This window comes from Cibotium barometz, chromosome 17, assembly GCF_041138505.1.
Source record: "Cibotium barometz isolate CiBa-2024 chromosome 17, ASM4113850v1, whole genome shotgun sequence".
Taxonomy (NCBI): Eukaryota; Viridiplantae; Streptophyta; class Polypodiopsida; order Cyatheales; family Cibotiaceae; genus Cibotium; species Cibotium barometz.
This window is the reverse complement of record NC_141062.1, coordinates 37,331,688-37,354,295: the sequence shown is the minus strand read 5'-3', so window position 1 is coordinate 37,354,295 and position 22,608 is coordinate 37,331,688. Positions and strand designations below refer to the sequence as shown.

At 43.1% G+C, this 22,608-nt stretch overlaps 1 protein-coding gene across 3 annotated transcripts in view; it reads right to left on the bottom strand.

Annotated features, from left to right (window-relative positions):
* Positions 1–15,375, bottom strand: part of LOC147629958 (alpha/beta-Hydrolases superfamily protein) — a 55,632-nt gene extending 40,257 nt beyond the window's left edge. Inside the window, exons 1-3 of one of the 3 annotated variants that reach the window (XM_086811506.1) lie at positions 15,204–15,375; positions 14,992–15,117; positions 13,291–13,389 (exon numbers count right to left, since the gene is read on the bottom strand). In XM_086811506.1, coding sequence (XP_086667632.1) covers positions 13,291–13,389; positions 14,992–15,117; positions 15,204–15,269 — 291 coding nt within the window. In that variant the 5' untranslated portion in view covers positions 15,270–15,375. The remainder of the gene's footprint in view (positions 1–13,290; positions 13,390–14,991; positions 15,118–15,203) is intronic. The other 2 variants (XM_086811504.1, XM_086811505.1) reach the window with 2 other exon arrangements.
* Positions 15,376–22,608: the final 7,233 nt, after the last annotated feature.

Below are 22,608 nucleotides of genomic sequence, written 5' to 3'. Positions count from 1 at the left end.
AGCTGATGCAACGGGAGCGAGTAACTGTAAAGGAGCAGCTGGCACCAGGGTTGCAGCAAGGGGAGGAGGAGGAGCTGGACATGGAAGAGGTAAAAGATCACTAGCATCTGCCGGGAATGGATCATCCAGAAAGTCAGAAGATGCATCAGGCAGCAGAGAGGAATCAATGCCAAACAAGCTCTCATCAAAACGAGCATCACAAGAAATGATGATGTCATCAACCTTCAGATCCCAGAAGCGGTACCCTTTGGATCTCTCAGATTGTAGCCTGTGAAGTGTCAGAATACGCAGTGGAGATGATGACCAGATCTGGGAACACGCGCAAAAACACATGCAGAAAAATACAGCACAAGAGAGAGAGAGAGAGAGATGTAGGCGTGTAACTTTGCTCTATATACACAAGAAGATCCCGGGTATGATACACTGAGTGGTATGGGGCTGGGGGCCTATTTATATGCCCCCAGATGGGCAGTCGGCCTGCTGAAAAGGCCCTCCACGACTGTAGCAACAGTCGGCCACCAGCACATGACGCCCACGACTGCATACATCCAGTCGGCCAGCAGTGAGACACTCCACGACTGATGTCTGAGCAGTCGGCCAGCTACTGGGTCCTCTAGCCGCCTCAGGGCTGCCTCCCAAGCCACAGAAAAATGGAAAAAAATAGGGGAAAAATACGGAGAGTGGGGAAAAATGATAAAACACCTCATAAGGGTGGGCACACCCACAACAAAGGCCCTGGTGTATAAAACTAGACAGGAGATGACTTCTAACACCTCCTCTCAGCTCCTGGCTGTGAAACCAACCACAAGGAGCTGGGGTGCGGCCTGAGCAAGTCCTGAGAGAGCGACTTCGTGAAGAGGTCCACCGTACTGTCCTCCGTCCAACAGAACTCTAGCAAGATGTCATCAGCAACGATCTGTTCACGAACAAAGTGCCTCTGGATGACCATGGGTTCCTCCATTGGAAGCCCAAACCTACAATGCAACCTCTGCATTCTCACCACCTCACAAGCAGCATCACAAGCAGCCTGGTACTCTGCCTCAGTCCGCGACAAGGCAAAAGATGACTGCCTCTTACTGCTCCGTAAAATTGCTCCTGGGCCTGACGTAGATCTCCTCGTGTCTGGATCTCCTCCCCAAACTGAGTCACTCCAACCGTGGAGTCGGACTCCATCCATCAATCCCCCTCCTGTGTACAAGAGTCCATGATCCTTCGCATGCCGCAGAAACCACAAGAAACGCAATCCTGAGTCAAATGCAACCATGAGCTCAACTGCTTCATCAGGAAGCTCCCGTCGAATCTAGTGTCCATCAACCAGATCAATGAACCATACAGCTTCTGAGTAAAAGAGGCATCACACTCCTCACAAGGATCAACACCTGTTACGGTGCACACACAAGTCCTGGAAACCTGATGAAGACCACGCAAGGCCTTCTGAAACCTGTCAACCACCCCCTCTGAATCCGGAACCACAAAGCCTGGAGAAACCACCTCCTTCTGCAAGTAATCACCTGCCACCTGCCTGGCTTTCCAAAAGGTCCCCGTGGAAAGAACATCCGCATCTACTGGAGGTTCTTTGTCCCGAATACTACGAGACATCAGAGCATAAGTTACCCGTTCAGTTTCCTCTAACTGACGAACACAAGAACTACCAACATCAGTACTGGAGAGTTCCTGCCAACTGCTGCCATCTACTGGCAAGCTATCCACCATCTGGTCCTGAAAAGCCCGCACCTGCAGAGCGTATCCACACTTAAGTGGCCATTACCAAACTGCCACTCATCACAAACCTGAGGACCTGGGAGAGAGAATGCTGAAAGCCTGTAAACTCCATTCTCCACTCCGCCTTCCCAAACCACTTGGCCTGTTGCTTTGTCCTGGAGAGCAACAAAATGCTCATCAAACTCCACCCGTACGCCAGTCTTGCAAACCTGATGCACTGACAACAGATGAAAACCAAGTGCCGGAACATACAACACCTGGGAGGAATGCTTCCCCCCTCTGCCATCGGGAACTATCTCCATCCTGCCCTCACTGTGAACTAGGATAGTGGATGTATCCCCAGTAAGAATGTGACCAGAAAGCTTGCAGAGATCCTGTAAACCGGAACGGGCCTGGAAGCACCACTATCGAGAATCCACTCCCGAGTATCCATTGCGGAGAGTCCTCCAATCTCCTCCCTGCCTGAAGAAAATGAAACATCGGTGTCCACCACCTCTAGGTGCACAAAAGCCGGAGTCTTCATGATTGCTGCTGATGAGAAATCTTCACCCTTCTCGATCTTCCGCTTGGGACACTACCTCCAATAGTGGCCTTTCTCGCCACAATCATTACAGGTCCTCTCTGCCTTCAGTTTCTCGCGGTCAGCGTCGGACTTCTTCTCAGAAGACTTCTCCGATGAAGCCTTCCCTTTGCCCAAGTTACGGCCTTTCGACCGTTGGCCAGTTAAGGCCTCCGAACCTCCACCCTGAGGAGGGTTCGTGAATCGTTCCTCTGGTCCAAGACCATGGGCACAAGCTCCTCCCACGTGATGGTGCTGAGCCTGCCACTGGTAATCAAAGACGAGTAAAATGCTGAGTACGAAGAGGGCAAATGTGACAGCAACGTTATGGCCATGTCCTCTGACGATATCTCCTTCCCAGCCTGAAGAACTTCCTGCTGAAGAGCCTGCAGCTTGTTAATATGCTCCCGCACCGTCAACGACTTTGCAGGATTCATAACCCGCATCTGTACTTCCAAGGAAATCCTCTTCATGGGCGATACCCTGTTGTAAAGTGAGGCCAAATGCTGCCATATACCTCTGGCCAGCGTCATATGCTTAACGTGATTGATTACCTGTGGTGTGCAGTTGAGAAAGATAAACGAACGAACCGTGGCGTTGACACGATCCCACATATGTGTCTGAGCCTCCCGGTCCTTTCGGATCGACGGTAACTCCCCTTCCTCAACTTCCGGCCGTGGAACCCCAACGACGACGAAATCAGCGAGGTCATAAGACTCCAGAACAGATTCCATCATAACCTTCCATATGCCATAGTTGCTCCCGTCCAACTGACGGTCCACCGGGAACGTGGGGAGTGTCGGGATCTTCACATGCCTCTCGGCCATCTCAAACAGATCTGCCATTGCGGGGATGTACTCTGAAAAGGGTCGGTGGGTGGGAACAAAGAAGAACTAATACCTGCAAGTGGCTGTCCAGCAAATCAGCCCGCCGTCCTCTTGCTTCTCCTCTTCCCGAACAGTCCAAAACAGTCCACCAATCACCCACACAACAGTCCCCCTCTTGCTCACACAAATCCCAAGAACTATCTAGAGCCTAGGGCTCTGATACCATGTCAGAATACGCAGCGGAGATGATGACCAGATCTGGGAACACAAGAGCAAAAACGCATGCAGAAAAATACAGCACAAGAGAGAGAGAGATGTAGGCATGTAACTCTGCTCTATATACACAAGAAGATCCCGGGTATGAAACACTGAGTGGTATGGGGCTGGGGGCCTATTTATATGCCCCCAGATGGGCAATCGGCCTGCTGAAAAGGCCCTCCACGACAGTAGCAACAGTCGGCCACCCCAGCAGCACATGAGACCCACGACTGCATACATCCAGTCGGCCAGCAGTGAGACACTCCACGACTGATGTTTGAGCAGTCGGCCAGCTACTGGGTTCTCTAGCCGCCTCAGGGCTGCCTCCCAAGCCACAGAAAAATGAGAAAAAATAGGGGAAAAATACGGAGAGTGGGGGAAAATGATAAAACACCTCATAAGGGCAGGCACACACACTGTTACCATATTATAGTAGTGATGTGTGTGAACACACTTAGGACCGCCGGGGCACTTTTTCCCTCACTAGGAGGTTTTTTCCCCCGTGCATTGTATATACGCCCATTATCTTTTAGGGTTGGTCATCTTTCATTTTTGGCACTCATAATACACTACAGTGTTGTGCTCAAGCTTCCTCATCTTCTTGAAGTTGTGTGTGCATTCCTGCAACCCTAATTCCAACAATTGGTATCAGAGCAGGCTTCCTCCTCCCGGGCAACATCACCGGCACCTGCCGCTTCATCTCCTCCGATTGCGACGAGGTTTCACGAGCGTCTGCAGGTTAGTATATGCCGTGGGAAAGCCCGTAGGGCTTGTTCGTTTCAGAATTTTGATCTGAAGTCATTTCGCCCTCCGTTTTTGCATTCCAAGTACTGCGCAGGCAAAATCGTCCTACTGTGCACATTTTCTGTCAAGATTAAAATCTGCAGGACAGGTGCCCATTCGTCTGTTTTGGGCTGTGCTACATAGCACAGGTCGATTTTATACAGGTTTACCTCTTACAGACAGCATTTACATCTAGTAGTACAGTCATTGGCCATGGCTGACAACAATGATGTATTCCGCATGTTGGCTGCTGAGGATAAGTTGGATGGCACCAACTATCCATTGTGGGCATATATGATGCGACATGTATTGGTAGCAAAGGGGTTATGGAACATTGTGCAGGGTATTGATGCACGTCCTATTGTGGCTGGGAATGCTGCAAACACATCAGAAACAGGTACTGTTGATGATGGTGCAGGCACAAGTGCTGTAGCAGCTGTTCGAGAACCACCACTTTCAGCAGAGCAGATTCGTTGGGATGGCAGAGATGCGCAGGCTCATGCCTTGATTGCGCTGTCTGTCAAACGTACCATTATCCCACATATTCGCTCCTGCAGGACTTCTAAGGATGCTTGGGATGTACTTGCCACATTGTATCAGGCAAGAAATGAGGCTCGTGTTGCTTATCTCCGAAAACAGTTGGAGAGTGAGCATATGAACGAAGGTGATTCTATGGATAGCTTTTTGACAAAGATCAAGGATTTCAAAGAGCAGCTCATTTCTGCAGATGAAATCCTGTCAGACAGTTCACTTGTGCAGACTGTTTTGAATGGTCTACCAGATTCTTATCAGGGTTTTGCTTCCACTCTTCGCTTGATGATGAAAGGCAATCCCAATGCCTTATCATTTGAGGAGTTAGTTTCTGTTTTGCTGCAAGAAGACCAGTCAAGGCAAAACAGGAATATTATGCGTGTCGCAGATCAAGCTTTCGTTGCTAGTCAGAGAAGCGGGAAAGGTAAAGCTGGCTTTTCTTCTAGTAAGCAGAAATCTGCAAATGCTGCGCAACCAAAGAAGGAAGACAAAGATGAGAAGAAGGGTGACAAACAGAAGACATTTTGCAAGTACTGTAAGGGAAATGATCATGTCATCAAAGCGTGTCCTAAGCTGGCTGCGAAAGAGGCTAAGAAGAAAGAGGCTGGTATGGCTGTTGCAGATGCCTCTCCTTCTAACAATGAATCTGCTAATGTTGTGCTAGATACAGAATGGGCATTCAATGCGCAGTGCAGTTATGACCCATCTTTGCATGACACATGTATGTCTGCAGTAGATTCAGATGTATGGTACTTTGACAGTGGTGCCACTAAGCATATCACCTCGCAGCGCAGTTTATTCACTTTCCTTGAGTCTGCTCCCACAGGGAATACTGTCACTTGTGCCAATAACTCCTCTTATCCCGTTGAAGGAGTTGGACAGATTGTGCTGAATGTTGCAAATGGCAACACCTTTACACTTTTTGATGCATTGTATGTGCCAGGGATCAAAAAGAATCTGCTGTCAGTCTCCGCATTTGCCAAAACAGGTTTGGTTGTAAAATTTGTGGATGACAGATGTACTGTTCATGATCTCTCTTGTGGTGACATCATTGTAGCATCTGGTTCACTATGTCGAGGGCTGTATAAGCTCAATATGGATGGCAAATGTGTAGAGGATTCAGCATGTGCTATTATGGATACGAAGGCTATTTCAGATGCAAAACTGTGGCATGCACGTTTTGGTCATCTGAATTTTGCAAGTTTGCTGCGCCTGCAGAAATCTGAAATGGTGTCTTCTTTGCCTAAGCTTGAGGCACCTGTCAAGCATGTTTGTGAGGGCTGCATATTGGGTAAAATGCAGCGTGCTTCCTTTCCCAAAGATGGATCAGTGAGAGCTGAACGCAGATTGCAGCTTGTTCACAGTGATGTTTGTGGTCCCATGCAAACTCCATCATTTGGAAACTACCTTTACTTCGTGACTTTCATTGATGATTTTACCAGGCATGCATGGGTATATCCTTTGAAGGCAAAGTCCGAAGTGTTTTTGTGCTTCAAACAGTTTTTGGTTATGGCTGAAAATGTGTCAGAAAGTAAGATGGGCACCCTCCGTTCAGATCGAGGGGGGGAGTATATGTCTTCAGAATTTAATGCATTTCTGGCTGAGCGTGGGATAAAACACCAATGTACAGTGCCATATACACCACAGCAAAATGGTGTGGCTGAGAGAAAAAACAGGTCTCTCATGGAAATGGCAAGATGTATGGTTAAGAGTCAAAGTCTACCACATGGTTTTTGGCTTGAGGCTGTCATGTGTGCCACTTATGTACTAAACAGGTGTCCCACCAAAGCATTACAGATTGTCACTCCATATGAGGCTTGGCATAGCCGCAAGCCATCTGTTGGCCATTTACGTGTTTTTGGTTGCCTGGCATATGCATTAGTGCCTGTGCAACATCGCAGAAAATTGGATGACAAAGCTGTCAAATGTATTTTTGTTGGATATAGTGCTGAGAGCAAAGGCTATCGTTTGTATCATCCACAGACAAAGCGCATTTTGGTTAGCCGTGATGTTGTATTTGTGGAAGATGCAGTTCAGCCCTTGGTTTCATGTACTAAGGAGACAGATATCAGCTCACGTGATGTCTATGATACATTGTTGCCTCTTTTCAGTGGTGCACAGTCAAGTGCAATACCTCATGAGGCAGTTTTTCAGCCTATGCAGGTTTTAAATGATGGCACAGATCAGCCTATATCTGATGCAGATGTGCATGATGCACTTGAGGATGAGAGACAAGAGATTGAGAGCTCTAGGAATATGCCTAGATGGCTGGTGCAGACTTTGCGTGACAGCAAGTTGGATGCCCCTTTGTCTAGTCGCACTCGTTCTGGCTCTCATGGTGCCTCTTATGCGTCAGATTGTTATGCATTGGCTGTTTCTAGTATGTGCGATGAAAGTGAGCCTGTTTCATTTGATGAGGCACAAAGTTCAGAAAATTGGATGGCTGCTATGCAAGCAGAATACGATGCTATTATGAAGAATGGTACATGGTCTTTATGTGACTTGCCCCCTGGCAAGAAGGCCATTGGCACTAAGTGGGTATACAAATTGAAGTGTAAGCCTGATGGCACAGTGGATCGCCATAAGGCTAGGCTTGTTGCAAAAGGTTATGCTCAAGAGAAGGGCATTGATTTTGATGAGACTTTTGCTCCCACATGTCGTATGACCACTGTTCGTAGCATCTGTGCATTAGCAGCTCATAATGGTTGGAATGTACATCAGCTGGACATAAAGACTGCGTTCTTAAATGGAGATTTGCATGAGGAGGTGTATGTATCGCAGCCTCGTGGTTTTGTTCAAAGAGGGCAGGAAAACAAAGTGTGCAGGTTAAAAAAGGCTTTATATGGTTTAAAGCAAGCTCCACGAGCTTGGTATGAAAAAATACATGCATATTTGACTGCACATGGGTTTCAGAATAGTCCAACAGAAAGCACTTTGTATGTTAAACGTGTGGATGGTGTACATCTAATCATTGCTCTCTATGTCGATGACATGCTGCTCACAGGACCAAATGAGAGTCATATTGCTGATTTTAAGGCTGATTTGAATGCCTCTTTTGAGATGTCAGATTTGGGGCATTTGCATCATTATTTGGGGATACAATTTAAGCAGTGTGATGGAGGTATTGCTTTGTGTCAGACAAAGTATATTGAAACATTGTTGCGGAGATTTGGCCTTGAAGACTGCAAGCCTATTGCTACTCCAATGGAGACAGGTTTGAAGTTGAGTCTTCATGATGCTGGAGATCACTTTGATGTCACACTCTATCAGACAGCTGTTGGTTGCCTCATTTATGTATGCATTACGAGGCCAGACATTCAGTTTGCAGTCTCACAGGTGAGCAGATTTATGCATAGCCAGCATTGGCAGGCAGTGAAGCGTATCTTTCGCTATTTGAGTGGTACTCGGCATCTTGGGTTGTTTTATCCCAAGGGGGGATCATTGCCGCCAGATTTACATGCTTTTTCAGATTCTGACTGGGCTGGTTGTTATGACACACGCGTGTCCACGAGTGGTTTTTGCTTCATGCTTGGAAGCTCATGCATATCATGGTTGAGCAAGAAGCAGCCTACTGTGGCCACTTCTAGTTGTGAAGCTGAGTACAGGGCAGCTTTCACAGCTACGGTTGAGTGTGTGTGGCTCAGACGCCTTATGGCTGATTTGGGTGTTGGGCAGCCATCTGCCACCACCATCTTCACTGACAGTCAGAGCGCATTGGCAGTTGCGCGGAACCCAGTGTTCCATGCTCGTACGAAGCACATTGAGGTGCACTACCATTATGTCAGGGAGAGACTCTCTGCAGGAGAGATCAGTTTGGCTTATGTGCCAACACAGGATAACCTTGCAGACCTTTTCACAAAGGCTCTGCCTCGTGAGAAGTTCGAAGCTTTTCGCAAAGCTTTGGGCTTACTCCCTTTTGTGGATTCGTCCACATAGCTAGACACTTCCCTATACATGAGTGCTAGCTCTTGTTCACCGCATCACTCCAGGGGGGATTTGTTACCATATTATAGTAGTGATGTGTGTGAACACACTTAGGACCGCCGGGGCACTTTTTCCCTCACTAGGAGGTTTTTTCCCCCGTGCATTGTATATACGCCCATTATCTTTTAGGGTTGGTCATCTTTCATTTTTGGCACTCATAATACACTACAGTGTTGTGCTCAAGCTTCCTCATCTTCTTGAAGTTGTGTGTGCATTCCTGCAACCCTAATTCCAACACACACAACAAAGGCCCTGGTGTATAAAACTAGACACGAGATGACTTCTAACATGAAGATCATCCTCTCTGACTTCAGGGCGAGTGTGGTCCTTTTCTTATCTGGGACATGCACATAAGCAACACAGCCGAAAACACGAAGATGAGATACAGAAGGCTTGTGACCTGTAAAGACCTCCTCCGGAGTCATCTCCTCAACCACTTTTGTGAGAGAGCGGTTAATGAGAAACTGAGATAGCCACAGCTTCACCCCAGAAAGCAGGAGGGAGACGAGCCATCTCTTTGACGGTCTGGTTCTTTCATTCCACAACTCCATTCTGTTGAGGAGTGTAAGAAACTGAAGTCTGTCGATGAATGCCCTTCGAAGTAAGAAAGTCATCAAATGGTACAAACTCGCCACCATTATCAGTCCGGAGGAATGAAACTCTACCCCCAAACTGATTTTCCACCATCGCGATCCAAGTCCTGAAACTGGCAAAAGCATCTAACTTGCGAGCCAGAAAACATACCCAAACTTTGCGAGTGAAATCATCCACAAGAAGAAAAAAAATATCAAGCCCCACCAAGAGACTCAACCTCCATAGGTCCTACAAGATCTACATGTATAAGCTCCAGTCTTTGGGTTGCTCGATGAGTGGCCTCCTCTGGAAATGCATCTCGACGATGCTTGCCCGTCATACAGGATGAGCAGATGTGTGAGAGAGACCTGAGTTGAGGTAGTCCGCTGACATCCTGCTTAGAATGGAGCTTTTGTAAGGCAGCAATGGGTACATGACCGAAGCGAGAATGCCACAAAGAAATATCTGCCTTAGAAACCAAAACCAACACAGGTGAGAAAAGCTGATGAATATGGGAATCAATGTGAGGGATCCGGGAAGAAAAATCGGTGATCTTGTTTGTAGAGACCCCCATCATGGACTCCATTGGCAACAACCGAGAGAGTCTTCCTGTCGGTTACTTCGATGACCTCATCATCAAAGTACACACCAAGTCCCTTCTGAGAAGCTTTGTATACTGAAAACAGATTTTTGGAAATTCGTAGTACATGCAAAACATCATGTAAGGTGGCAAAGGAACCCAAAGAAACATTACCAACACCGGTGACAGAAAGCGAAGAGTTGTCGCCGATACGAACTGAAGAAGAGATAGTCTGGTAGTCCTCCAAGATATGGGCCTGATTGGTCATGTGGACAAGCACCACTATCACCAACCCATTCCACCGCTTCAAGTGTGACACTAACCTCTTCAAGAGAAGTCATATCTGTGATCACGAGGAATGAATCTTTTGAAGAAGTGGATGAATCTGAGTGCCATGTATGCAACTTTGGCAGATCCCTCCTCTGAAATTTTGCCTTTATCTTTGGTGTTGTCCTTGTCAGATGCTTAAGAAGCATCCTGGGCTTTATACTTGGCTTTTGCTGCTCAAGAATCATCACGACGAGCAAAGCAACGAGCCTCAGTTTGACCTGTCCTACCACAATAATCACATTCATTGCTTTTGCCCTTGGATTCCTTAGAAACCTGTTTACCCTTGCCTTCGCCTTTGTTTTTGTTGTTGTTGTTGTTGTTGGAGTTCCCTTTTCCGCCTTTGCCTTTGCCTTTGCCCTTGTCAAAGGCAACAAAAGCAGACTCCAACTTGCCTTTTTTGCGATGCATGCACTTGCCGTGGAAGATAACTCTCAACTTCCTTGAAAGGGGGGAGAGGATCGCTGAAATAAATATTATTCCGGAAAGAATCAAAGGAAGCAGGTAACTTACCAAGAAGTTTATGGATGTGTGATATGCAGTGGAAGTCTTTGTATTGGGGAAGATCCTGTCACACAAATGCTCACACCGTCTTCTGTATCCTGAGTTTCGTGAGTTTAGCAATCCACTTTAATACTTCAAACTTTAAAGAGATGAGAGAGAGATATATGAGAACTGTACACCAGATTGGGTCCCAAATTACCCACTGAAGGGCCCCCTATCCCGATAACGAGATAGTATTTGTTTTGTTACTTTAGAGAGAATGACTGTGGACTATAGATAAGCCAAACGCAATATCTCGGAGGATCTGAAGCCTGGCTGAACCGTACACGGCTGTAGAAACACCTCAATGAACTGATCTCAAGCCTATGCACTCTTCCCAAGGGCATGAGGAAGGGCTGCACACCTAAGGCTGAGAAAAGAAGGCAGTGGACTGTTCTAAGCTATGTTAGAATGCTGTAAATGCTTATGAATGATAGAATACCTTTACCAGATGACTGGTGTATGCCTGGATGATGCACTGAATGCTAGATACTGATGTAGACTGATGAATCAAGGCTGAAACTGCTGGGAATCTGCAAACGCAGGTCTATAGGGCTATAACGCAGATCTACACCTGTTGTATGACTGAAACGCAAGTTTACAAGGCTGGATATCTGCAAACGCAGGGCTGTACTGGTCTGTGTACCTGCTGGTTATGCTGTATGCACAAACGCAGAGGTTGATGCTGATCTGAGAGGCCTGCAAGAGTGCTGACTGCAGGCGCCTATGGACTGTATGCTGCGCCTAGGTCTACAGGGGATTGAAGAGCTGAACTGTTGCGTTAAAAGGACTGTTGGCTGCTGACTGAAGGGGTCTGATGGCTGCGCCTAGGGCTACTAGATGGGCTTCAAGAAGGGCTGCAAGAAGACACCAACTACCAAGGAGCAAGAGTTCAATCTAGACTGAAGGCAAGGGTACTCCTAGGGCTGAGGAGGAAAGCTCTTAGCACACTGAAGACTGAATGAATGTCTAAGCCCTATGCAAGCCTATTTATACTAACTAGGGGCTGGTCAAGTTGGCTGGTCATTTATTTAATAAAGTTTATATTTCTAAATGACATTAAATGCTAAATAAATACCATAAAATATGAAAAAAATTCCAGATAAATCCTAGTAAATTCCCTAAGGTTTCTGGGATGTTCTAAATGACGCACAGGCATATGAATGCATATTATGCAGGATGCAGAGTGCTTTCTGATGCAAACCCTAAGGCTTCTACTACAACAGAGGATCAGGACCATACTAGCACGGCATGGGAGACGTCCAGTCAGAGTACTCACCATGGAGGACATTGAGGATATCCGCCATCGACCGATGAGAGACATCTTTGTATAGTGATGTGTATGATGCTTACCTTTGTTGCTGGAGTTTTCCTCCCAGATGTTATCCATTAGGAGCTCCTAGTACCGTACTTTTCCTCATAGTTGTTTCAGTTTCAGTTCGTTGTTTAGTTGTTTTTAGCTTTTCTTACACAGACATTGTATCAGATCCACCAATTGTTGTAACCTTTTTGGTCTCATAGGTCATTTTGGCCTTCTGAAGACGTTAATATATCATTTCATTTCTCACAAAGACAAACTACTGGTGGGGCATTCCAACGAGCAGAGCTAGACTTCCACAAAGAACCATTGACCCTCCCTCCCAACACAACATATCTGAAACACTTCCTTGAGATGGGCTTAGCATATGGTTTGCTTATATTCAATGGAAAATAACATCATGACCTACACCATGAGGTGCTTCACTTGCCATCCACACGGAGGTGGAGTGGTTTTGTCAACTACATCATCGGGTCCCCTTCCTTGATCCCTGAGATATACGATTTTCACGTCTTTATATGCATGCTAGGGGCTGAATATAGTTAGCTCCACAACCAGGGTCCAGCATTGAGCCAGCCAGATCTGAAGCTAGCCAGTAAAAAATAGAAGTTGCCCTGCTCCACACACACTTGGCTAGGCTTTTCCTGCCCCTTTTTCTGTTGCACCTGCTCACAGGTATAGGCCGTGCCTGGCTGCTGTCTTCACCATCATCATGGAAGAAACTGAAAAATGAGATTAAGATGTGGTGAGACAGTATTACTGGCCAAATGCTTCCTGCTCCTGTGTGTCTCCTTAAACTACTCCCATGGCTGATGTCTTGCCTCAAGTATGGTATGCAACTTTAGTACATACACAGCTCGTTATGTTTCTGTCTCCACCGCTTCAAGCCCACATATGCTCTTATGCTTTAAAGTAGAAGTGTTGTAACTTCCCCTCCTTGGATTACATCTTCTAAGTGCTTAGAGCTGCCCAAAAAATTGGACCCAATAGTCACATACCATGATGAACACTGTGCTTTTCGGTGGTGGCCACCCAATAAATAGCTACACTTGGGCCCAACAGCCACATGCCATGATCAACAATCTGCTTTAGGTGGCATCCACCAGCAGTTCATTCTCCAATCGGCCTATACTTGCACAGAAAATGCAAGTGGTGTTATCAACTAGCCAATTCAAGCCAAAGTTAAATAGACCTTAAAACTTTGTCTTTAGACTCATGGTAATGGATTCAATGCCATGTCAGACAAGGCAAAATTTTGAAGAAGGCTTAGACCAAAATGACTTACATGATGTACACCAATTGTGTCCAAAAACTTTTCAAATGAATTGACCCATTCTTGATGGCTCCACACTGGCGGAGCGTCCACAGCAATCACACGATAACCCTGTACTTAAATTAGGAAAGGAATTAGAGAAACATGCACAAGATTCATAAAATTCACGTGAATGCTTTCTCTTGTCTATTGAAGTATATTTTCTTAGAAAAAAAATCAAATTTAATAGAAGGCGAAATAGTGAAGTAATTACCCTAATTCCTGAAACCAGTTGTCCTCAATCCATGTTGTTTTACGTGGGCAATGTAAATCTGTCTGCTTGGATCCCCACTACAGGAATCATCCCCCCCCTACCCCCCTGGCGGGGGCCCCACATACCCTACTTCACACAATGGTATCCCCTCACTATGAAACAGCTACTTACACCATACACAGAGAGTTGGGTTGAAAAAACGTCACTATGAATGACGAGAGACAGTAAATCCTCACTCACCATGGTTGAAGACAGGAGCTAAAGGCTAAATCCAAGGCTCTTTCAGCAAGATATGCTGCCCTTTTATCTCTATACAAGATGTGTGAGGGGGGTTCAGTTTATAGACCTCAAAGTAGTAGGCCTAGTTGCATTATTTGCATTGATACTTGCATTATTTTGGTAGCCCGTCTAATGCTATCCATTTGGGTGCCCAGCCTTACACTCTCATAGTATAGCCCCCAAACCCTAGCTCATAGCCCTAGCATGACATGTGCATCTCAATGTTGGAGCTGATGCTGTGACATTCCTTCTTGTCTATATGGAAACAGTAGTAGCGAAGGCAAAGAGCTGCCTGGATCTAGGTCTATTTCTAGGACGATGCAATCAATGCTACTGCAACAACAAGAGGGTCTGGAGCTCGTAATCAAACTGGTCTTTGTGATGGTGCTGGGTTTGGTTCTAAGTCTAAAAAATTATGCTATAAATCTTGCCAAAATCTGCACAAAAATGGCATTGATTGAAGCTTAAACAAGAAAAGCCGCAAAGAAACTAAACTCACTTGAGAAGATCTGGACTGAATGGCAAGAGGAAGATCTAGAAGGTTGGTCCTCCGCCTAACAAGGCACACCATCAAAAGTGTCGGATGTGCATTACAACAAAGATCTACCTTATCCGCACACCTGTCCCATATAATGTGTTATCGTCTTATGGTCCCCGAGAAAGGTACTCCTCCTGCTTAATTTCAACCACACGATGAAGAACTAAATGGATGGTCTTGCCTAAAGTTGAAAAACCAGCTGAATGCTCACCCTATCTGGTCTTCTATCATCATGGAGCCACCCCACAAAGTTAGTACCATCAAAAGTTGGAATTCGTTTCTTCTTCTTTTTTGCCATTTCGACAAGGGGTCTGCACAAGAGAGCTGTACAAACCATGGGCCATGGATTTTCCTATTGAGCAGGTGTACTTCTCTTATGGCCTCAATTCAACCTTTCATGTGAACGACTCACTCTTCACTTTAATCTTCCCTAAATACCTCCTCTTCTATGGGCTGTGGTACGAGATCATCGTAGAACCAAATTGTACTTGCTGCTCTTCAAGTGATACCTCATATTGTAGCATAGGGACATGCACATGTGGACCTTTACATGACTGTATGTGCTAATTTGCTTGCAATAACCTGTGGGTAGATGCATTGCAGGCACACATATCCATTAGCGCTGGGGAAGCAATGTATGTACCTTTGATGACAAGGAAAGGATTTGCTTGTAGAAGACATCAGCGGTTCCAGCTGTTCCGGGTAAGCAGACGAGCGGGGGGACGGACTTGGGGCCAGAATCATAGTAGCGCCATTGTTTGGTACCAATCTGCGATACAGAAGAGGCAAAGGGCAACTGTTGAGGATGCGTGTGTGTTTTCGTTGCATAGCAGAGAGCAAAAGGAGGATCCTTACCGAGACGCGATTGAGGGGTATGATGGCTTTGAAGTGCGTGTAATCACCCGGGCGTGCTGCCATCATGCCTGGCAGACATGCGTGAGATCGCTTCCTCGCTTCGGCCGATCAAGTGTGAGTCTTGATCCACGAAGCATGTCTTTATCACATGCCACCCTGTCATGTCTTCCACATCAGCACATTAGGGGTATTTTTTTGGCCGCCCGCCTTAAGACGGCCTTCCCACGGCCAAGTTGTGGCCCAAACCATTTAATAAGCTCTCACGGTGTGACCTAGATTTTGAAGGAAAAATCTAAGGGTTGATTTCCACGCTCTACCACTTGTGTGTTCAACCTTTCAAAATCATGTCTATTCACTTCACAACCACGAACGAGCTCAGAGAACTTTGTCTTCTCGCATTTAAATATCCCCGATTTCGGCAATTTAGAATGTCATGGAAACAAGCAAGGACCTTTGGGAATAAATAAGCTAACTAAACACATATATGAGTAGACGAACAATGGAACCCCTGGAAACAATTTAGAATGTCATGGAAACAAGCCCTCATTGTGCCAAAACATCTAACTCTTCCGTTTCTAACATAGTTAGAAACTCTATGGCCAAGTTCCGTTCAATGCCTTTGGCCAAGTTTGTCTGGTCGTGGTGGGAAAAGGCTCTTGGGGAGTTTACATCTATGGAGCTAAATTTTCGAGGCTATTAATGATGCTTCAGGACGGGTAGGAGATGGAGGTTTCCCATCCACAAGGATGGGCAAGGGAGATCTCGAAACTTTTTCATTTCTTTTTTAGGTGTTCCGCAATATGTATAAAAGGCACTAAGGCTAAAGATCATGTACATGCTTTTACCTATTGAATGATGTAACAACTCCTTTATTAGGTTTTACAACTAAAGTGGATCCTACATTGCCTATACATTGAGTTTGAAAGTCTTTAATCCCCTACACTTAGCTAATGGCATGCTTATAAAGTGTGGCTATGGCCCAAATGACCTTCACAACCTTTACACGCATCGCACGTGTCTTAGAGTTGATCAGATTTACTCACAATCAAACACCCACATTGGATTCACTCACAATGTCTCATACGCGTCACACGTATTCATAGAGTACACCACACGTCTCACACGTGTCACATTGGATTTACTCACAATGTCTCATACGCGTCACACGTATTCATAGAGTACACCACACGTCTCACACGTGTCACAACTGGTTGGATTCACTCAACCAACTAGGGTCACCCTCTAAAGAATAAGATTCACTTTTAATCCTTATACCACACTGGGTCACCCTCATAAAGAATTAATTCAGAAGAGTTGATCGGATTCACTCACCACCATTAAACTCACACATTCCTTACATGCATCACACATGTCATAGTTGGTTGGATTCGCTCATAACCAACTTGGGTCACCCTCTCAACACTTAATTTTGTTAAGTTATCTATCATAGATAAATATCACAGACATGTAAAAGAGACATTGTATCAAGGACGTCTATGTGTAATAAATTCTAGTGTCCCATATCACTAGAAATTATCCCACACAAATCTAGAGATAAGTATGCATCAAAATACTTCGCACAGGATTAATCTCGTGTCCCATACCCCAAGACTAATTCATAGTGAAAAATTCATAAAGTATAGTTCAAGATGGAAGGGCCAGTTCCTCCAAGAAGTTCTACTTTTGGTGCATAAGAACTCTCTTCGAAATTTACAAAAAGTCTTAAATAAATTTTATTGTAGAGATAATCAAATGGATATGTTACCCTAAGAGTCGAAGTAGTCATCGTGGTAGTCTTGTTATTCATCATCGTCGATCGTATTGAGTCCAGGTGAAATAAACTTACATTAAATAAAACTTGATGACGTAAAATAAAATCAAAAAGTAAGAGAGTCTTACCTTGATGTATTATTGGCTACAAAATGAAAAAGTTTAGAGAAATAGAGAATTTAAAACAATTCGTTAATAACTGAAAATGTAATTATTCGGTAAAGATCAGGACTTATCGTGAGTGCGCCATGTTGAAAGTTGTCATAAACTCAATGCGGCTTTATGGTAGTGATCATTGGTATCACCTGCACATCATGTTTATACCACACATAACAACATGCCTACCCTCATGCACAAACTCAAGTCTATAAACCAGTTAAGTAAAATAAGCATATGGCCTAGGATAATGCACAAACTCAAGTCTATAAACCAGTTAAGTAAAATAAGCATATGGCCTAGAATAACGTCAGCCTGAGTGAGGTGCATAACCGAAAAATTTATTCAAATCCCATATTCGTGCAGAGGTGATGACATATTGATTCTAGTTTGGTCATAGTAATATAAAATTATTTGTTTTTGGTCTCATAAAGCAATAATCGCTCTTTTTAAAAAAAAACTATCTTTTTCTTTCTTTCTCTTCTTATTTTTTAATCCTTCTTTCTTCTCTTTCTTTCTTTCTCTTCTTATTTTTCTTCTTCTCTTTCTTCTCTCTCGTCTTCTTCTCTTCTTCTTCTTCTTCTTCTTCTTCTTCTTCTCTCTCCTCCTCTTCTTCTCTTTCTTCTCTCTCCTCCGCTTCTTCTTCTTCTTCTCTTTCTTCTCTCTCCTTCTCTTCTTCTCTTTCTTCTCTCTCCTCTTCTTCTCTCCTCCTCCTCCTCTTTTTCTTCTTCTTCTTCTTCTTCTTCTTTTTCTCTCCCACGGCTCACCATATGTTGCCACCAAGCTAGTTGTTTATCCCACATGTGGTTTATAAACTCCTACGAAGAGGGTATAAGTAAAAAAATGCTATGCCGATTGCTCTTGTCTCTTAAAACAAGACATGTGCGCATTAAGTCTATTTCTACTGTTGCGATCTGCTAGTCGCTACTGTAGACCAAATTTATGCTTGCCATTGGTTGGATCTATGCTTGCCGTCGTGTTGCAGGTAGTGCGGGGTCTCCCGCTGGCCCTTCATTGGGGTGTCTCCCGCCGGCCACTGTGCGACTGGGTTCTCTCGCACTATTCTGTTCATTACTGTTAACAAGCCCGTTGTCCTGTACTTGTCCGCGATGCTTGGACTTCATGCCATGCCGCTCTATCACCATCACATAGGACCCCTAGTCCCGAGCCGTCTGCGTGCCCGGGACCACACACCTTTTTTTTTTTGCCCGAGTGTAGCTAGGGCTCTGATACCACTGAAACGAGAAACCGCGAACCTCGAGAAACGCACACCAAAAAAATATAAAAAACGAGAGAGAACGCGAGATTGGGTCCCATCCCCACCCAAGCGTGTGCCAAAAGCATCCCCGCTTAAGTATTTGTAGATTTTATCACTTCAAAAATAGGTTACATGGCTATTTTAGCCACAAGTTTTTTCTTTTACAAAAATTAGACAATAAAATATTTAAAAATTCCTATAAACTTTCTTTTACAAAAATAAAATATTATATAAAATCTCACTTCTATGAGCATATATAGGGCTTCTATTATAAAAGTGCGATTATTGGGTTTTGTTAAGGAGGAAAACATACATGTGGGGATTCTATTAGAAGTGAGATTATTGGACTTTACTAAGGAGGAAAATGTATATGGGGATTCTATTAGAAGTGCAAATATCCGCCTCTTATTATATGTGTTGATAATGTTGTACTCTTAGCACGCTCACCATAAGATGCCCAAAAAGTAATGAATGTTCTGGATGAATTTTGCATGCATAGTGGACCGATGAATAACGTGCAAAAGACCCATAAAAAATTTGGGTTGTTGATATGGTTAGATATACACATTACTGTATGTGTATATCTTATTTAAAGGCTGTACATTAAATATATATTATTGTTCGTATTACTATATATTTCATTTTATTTGTTAAAAAACAAATGTATTTTTACTTATATATTGTTTATTTTATCCTTTAAAAAAATATATCAACAAAGAGAAGAAGGCCATAAAAACCTTTGGGCAAAGGTGACATGGTTTATGGGAATTTTATGAACCATTGGATCAAGAACAAGATCAAGGGCCAGAGTTTAATATCATCTTTTTCAAAAACCACCTTTTCTCAAACCAAAACCACCCCTCTTATTACAAAACCACTTTTCTCAATCTTCAATCCCTCAAGGATTAAGCTTTATGATGCAATAAGCTAGACAAGAGCTTTAACCTCCTAATCTCTAAATTGTTAAACTTTTCTCATATAAGAAATCCATATTCAAGGGCCTACAATCTCTCGATAATTTTTGGAAAAAAAAAATAAAAAGCATAAATTTCTTTTCCTCATGCACTGGGTTTACCCCTTTACTACTTGCATTTTTAAAAAAAATAGTTTGCATTGCTTGCTTAATGGTTCAATCTCTCTTTCCTTTTTTGCCGATAGCCGGACACTTTGCAAATTTTTTCTTCTCTCTCATTTGTGCGCCATAGCTTTGTCGGCCCACAAATTGTCCCTTACAATATTACCGGCTACTCTTCCACTGGCCACCGAATTACCATCGCCCTTTTCTTTCTTTTTTAAAGCATTACCCGATTAAGCATTGCAGTTTTAGCTTTACTCTAAAGCTTTAAAGCCTTAACCTAAAATCTTTATATTACAAGCTTTGTGTCAAATCTCACAACCCACCCAAAAGGAAAAAAGAAAAAAACATATAATTCAAAGCTTTTTTTAAAAAAGTTGCAAGCTTTTACCCCTTCCTCACACTTATATATATATATATCCCAAAGTTAAGTTGAAAAACTTCCTAAGTTCAAAGACTTGAGAAATTCAAAATTTTGGATTAATACAAAAGGGCGTTTTTCAAGAGTTGATTTTCGGGAGGACAAAAGCAAACATCTGAAAGACAGAATTGGGCTACTATAATAAATCAATCTCGAAGGCTTCAAATACCACTTGTGAGACTTGAAGTTGGGTATTCTCGCTCCACAAAATTGGGACAACATACGACTTCAACAAATGCAAAGCCAGGACCATAATTATTACTCCTCACATATTGTTTATATGCTTATCTTAATTATTATCAAATTTTTATAATTTTATTTTTCTCTCTCTATCTCAATGGTGAGAATGTATGCTTAAATTATTATCAAATTTTTACAATTTTATTTTTCTTTCTCTATCTCAATGGTGAGAATGTATGCTTAAAAGGATTATGGGAATCTAGTGATTGTGCACACCTTAGCCATACCCAAGCTAAGCAAGCCATGAGGAAAAAGAAAAGACTTATTTAGTCATGGGGTTAATGAGGTTTCTACCTCTAAAACAATTTCCAAAGATACCTCGCACACCAACCATTCATTTCACAATTTTTTGATTGTTTTATAAATGAGTTACCTCCTCAATTACCTAATTCTAGACTGGAAGACCATAGGATATACATTATCCCTAGTAGTATTCCTTCTTTTGTAGAGCTCCTTATAGAGTAAATTTTCCAGAGCAAAAAGAGATCGAATCTCAAATTGAGGACCTACTTGATAGGAAACTTATTAGGCCTGGTAGTTCACCATATTGAGTACATGTTCTTCTTGTCAAAAAGAGATCCAATATCAAATTGAGGACCTTATTTATAGGAAACTTATTAGGCCTAGTAGTTCACCATATGGAGTACATGTTCTTCTTGTCAAAAAGAAGAATGAAATGTTTCACATGTGTATTGACTACTAAGCTTTAAATAAGAATACTATCGATAATAGATATCCTATTCCTTGTGTGGATGATCTCTTAGATAAGTTGAGAGGAGCCAAAGTATTTTTCAATTTTAACCTTAAGTCGGGCTATCTTTAGGTTAGAATGGTTGAAGAAGATGTCTACGAGACTACTTTTCGCACGCATCTTATCCATGCAATTGAGGTCAATTGCAATTCGAGCAAGAGGAAATGTTAGTCATAACCTCTATGGAGATGCCCATTATTTTATTTCAGGATATTTTATTTTGGATGCACCTTTTATTTATATCATTTACTAGGATTAATGTGTTTATTCAAGCTATGTGTGTTGGTATGATTAATGTATTTAATGAGTTATGTATACTGACTAATATTATTTTGGATGTAGGCGAAGAATGAGTGGCGGATTATGTGTTAATCGTGGGTGGAACATGTGTTTGACCACTATGCAATATCTTGGAAGACATGTGAACACCTTATATGGTTTCATATTTAGGCATCAATATTTTTGTAAGGCTAAGGCCTCATACCTTTGTACATACCAAATAGTATTTTATACTTTTGGTAGGCCCAAGACTTTATATTAATGCTTGCTATATTTTTGTAGAGCTTGTACGCTCATAAACTCAAAACCACTTGTGCTTTGTTTTTAGAATTATCTTTTTGGAAAGTGCTTTTTCTAATACATATAAATATGGGTGAGGGGTGCAAGGGCCACACTCATCTTAGGGGAGATTCAACCCACTCTTGTGTCAACGGCGGTGACCTCTCTATTCTCCATCTCTCTTTTCTTTATTTTGTTTGGTTTATTAAGGTTCATGCTTTCAATTTGTGCAAGTATATGTTATGCTCTAATTTTTTTGTGTTGAGAAATTAGAGTTTCCTTCTCCAAGTGTCTTAAGGTCCTTACACTTACCCTTGGAATGTCCCTACGTCCAATTGGCTTGCCCTTTGAATGGCCCTCTCTCCAATTGGCTTGCCCTTTGAACGGCACTCTCTCCAATTTTATATCTCAATGAACTCTAGCTTCTACTTATATGCAAAGGTCTACATACTTGTATTTTATGAGCAACACGATAAGTGCTAATGTGCCATTCTTATGGTATTTATAGTTCCTCAAGAGAGTAATTATTTGGGCAGTGAACTTTTTAGTAGACTTATCATCTTTCATAATTAGGCTTTGGCCTTGGATGGCCTCAAGAGCTTCTTCTATGGCAGCAATTGCTCCAAAGGCCATCCTATATACTATGGCTAGATCTTATGAGTTGTTTTTCATTTCCAAACATTTTGTCTATACATGAAACATCAAGATCTTGAATTATGGACCCCTTGTATGCTAATGACAAAGTTGGGCTTGATTTCCATATATACTGGTTCATTAGATATAATAATACTTCTATGGCTTCTAAGATCATATCATCCTTTTCATGGAAATGTTGCTACTAACTTGATATTCCAATTAAGGTGTATAACAAAATTTTACACATTGAAAGTTTGCGGGAGCATTTTTGTCAAGCCTGAATGGCTTTGTGACAAACACATTATGACAAGTTCATAAAGTTTTGAATTTCAAAGATATGCCTATCACAAATTTGCACTTGTGCTATTTATTACTTGTGATGATTGCAATAAAGCAAGGTAGCCTTAATTGAGAGGATAATGCTTCTATTATCAACTCAGAGCTAAAGTGTGGTGTTGGCTCTTTACACTTGCAAGAAATGATTCTCATATAATGGGATAATGTTGCTTTCATGCTCTAAAGATTAAGTTGGATTGATAT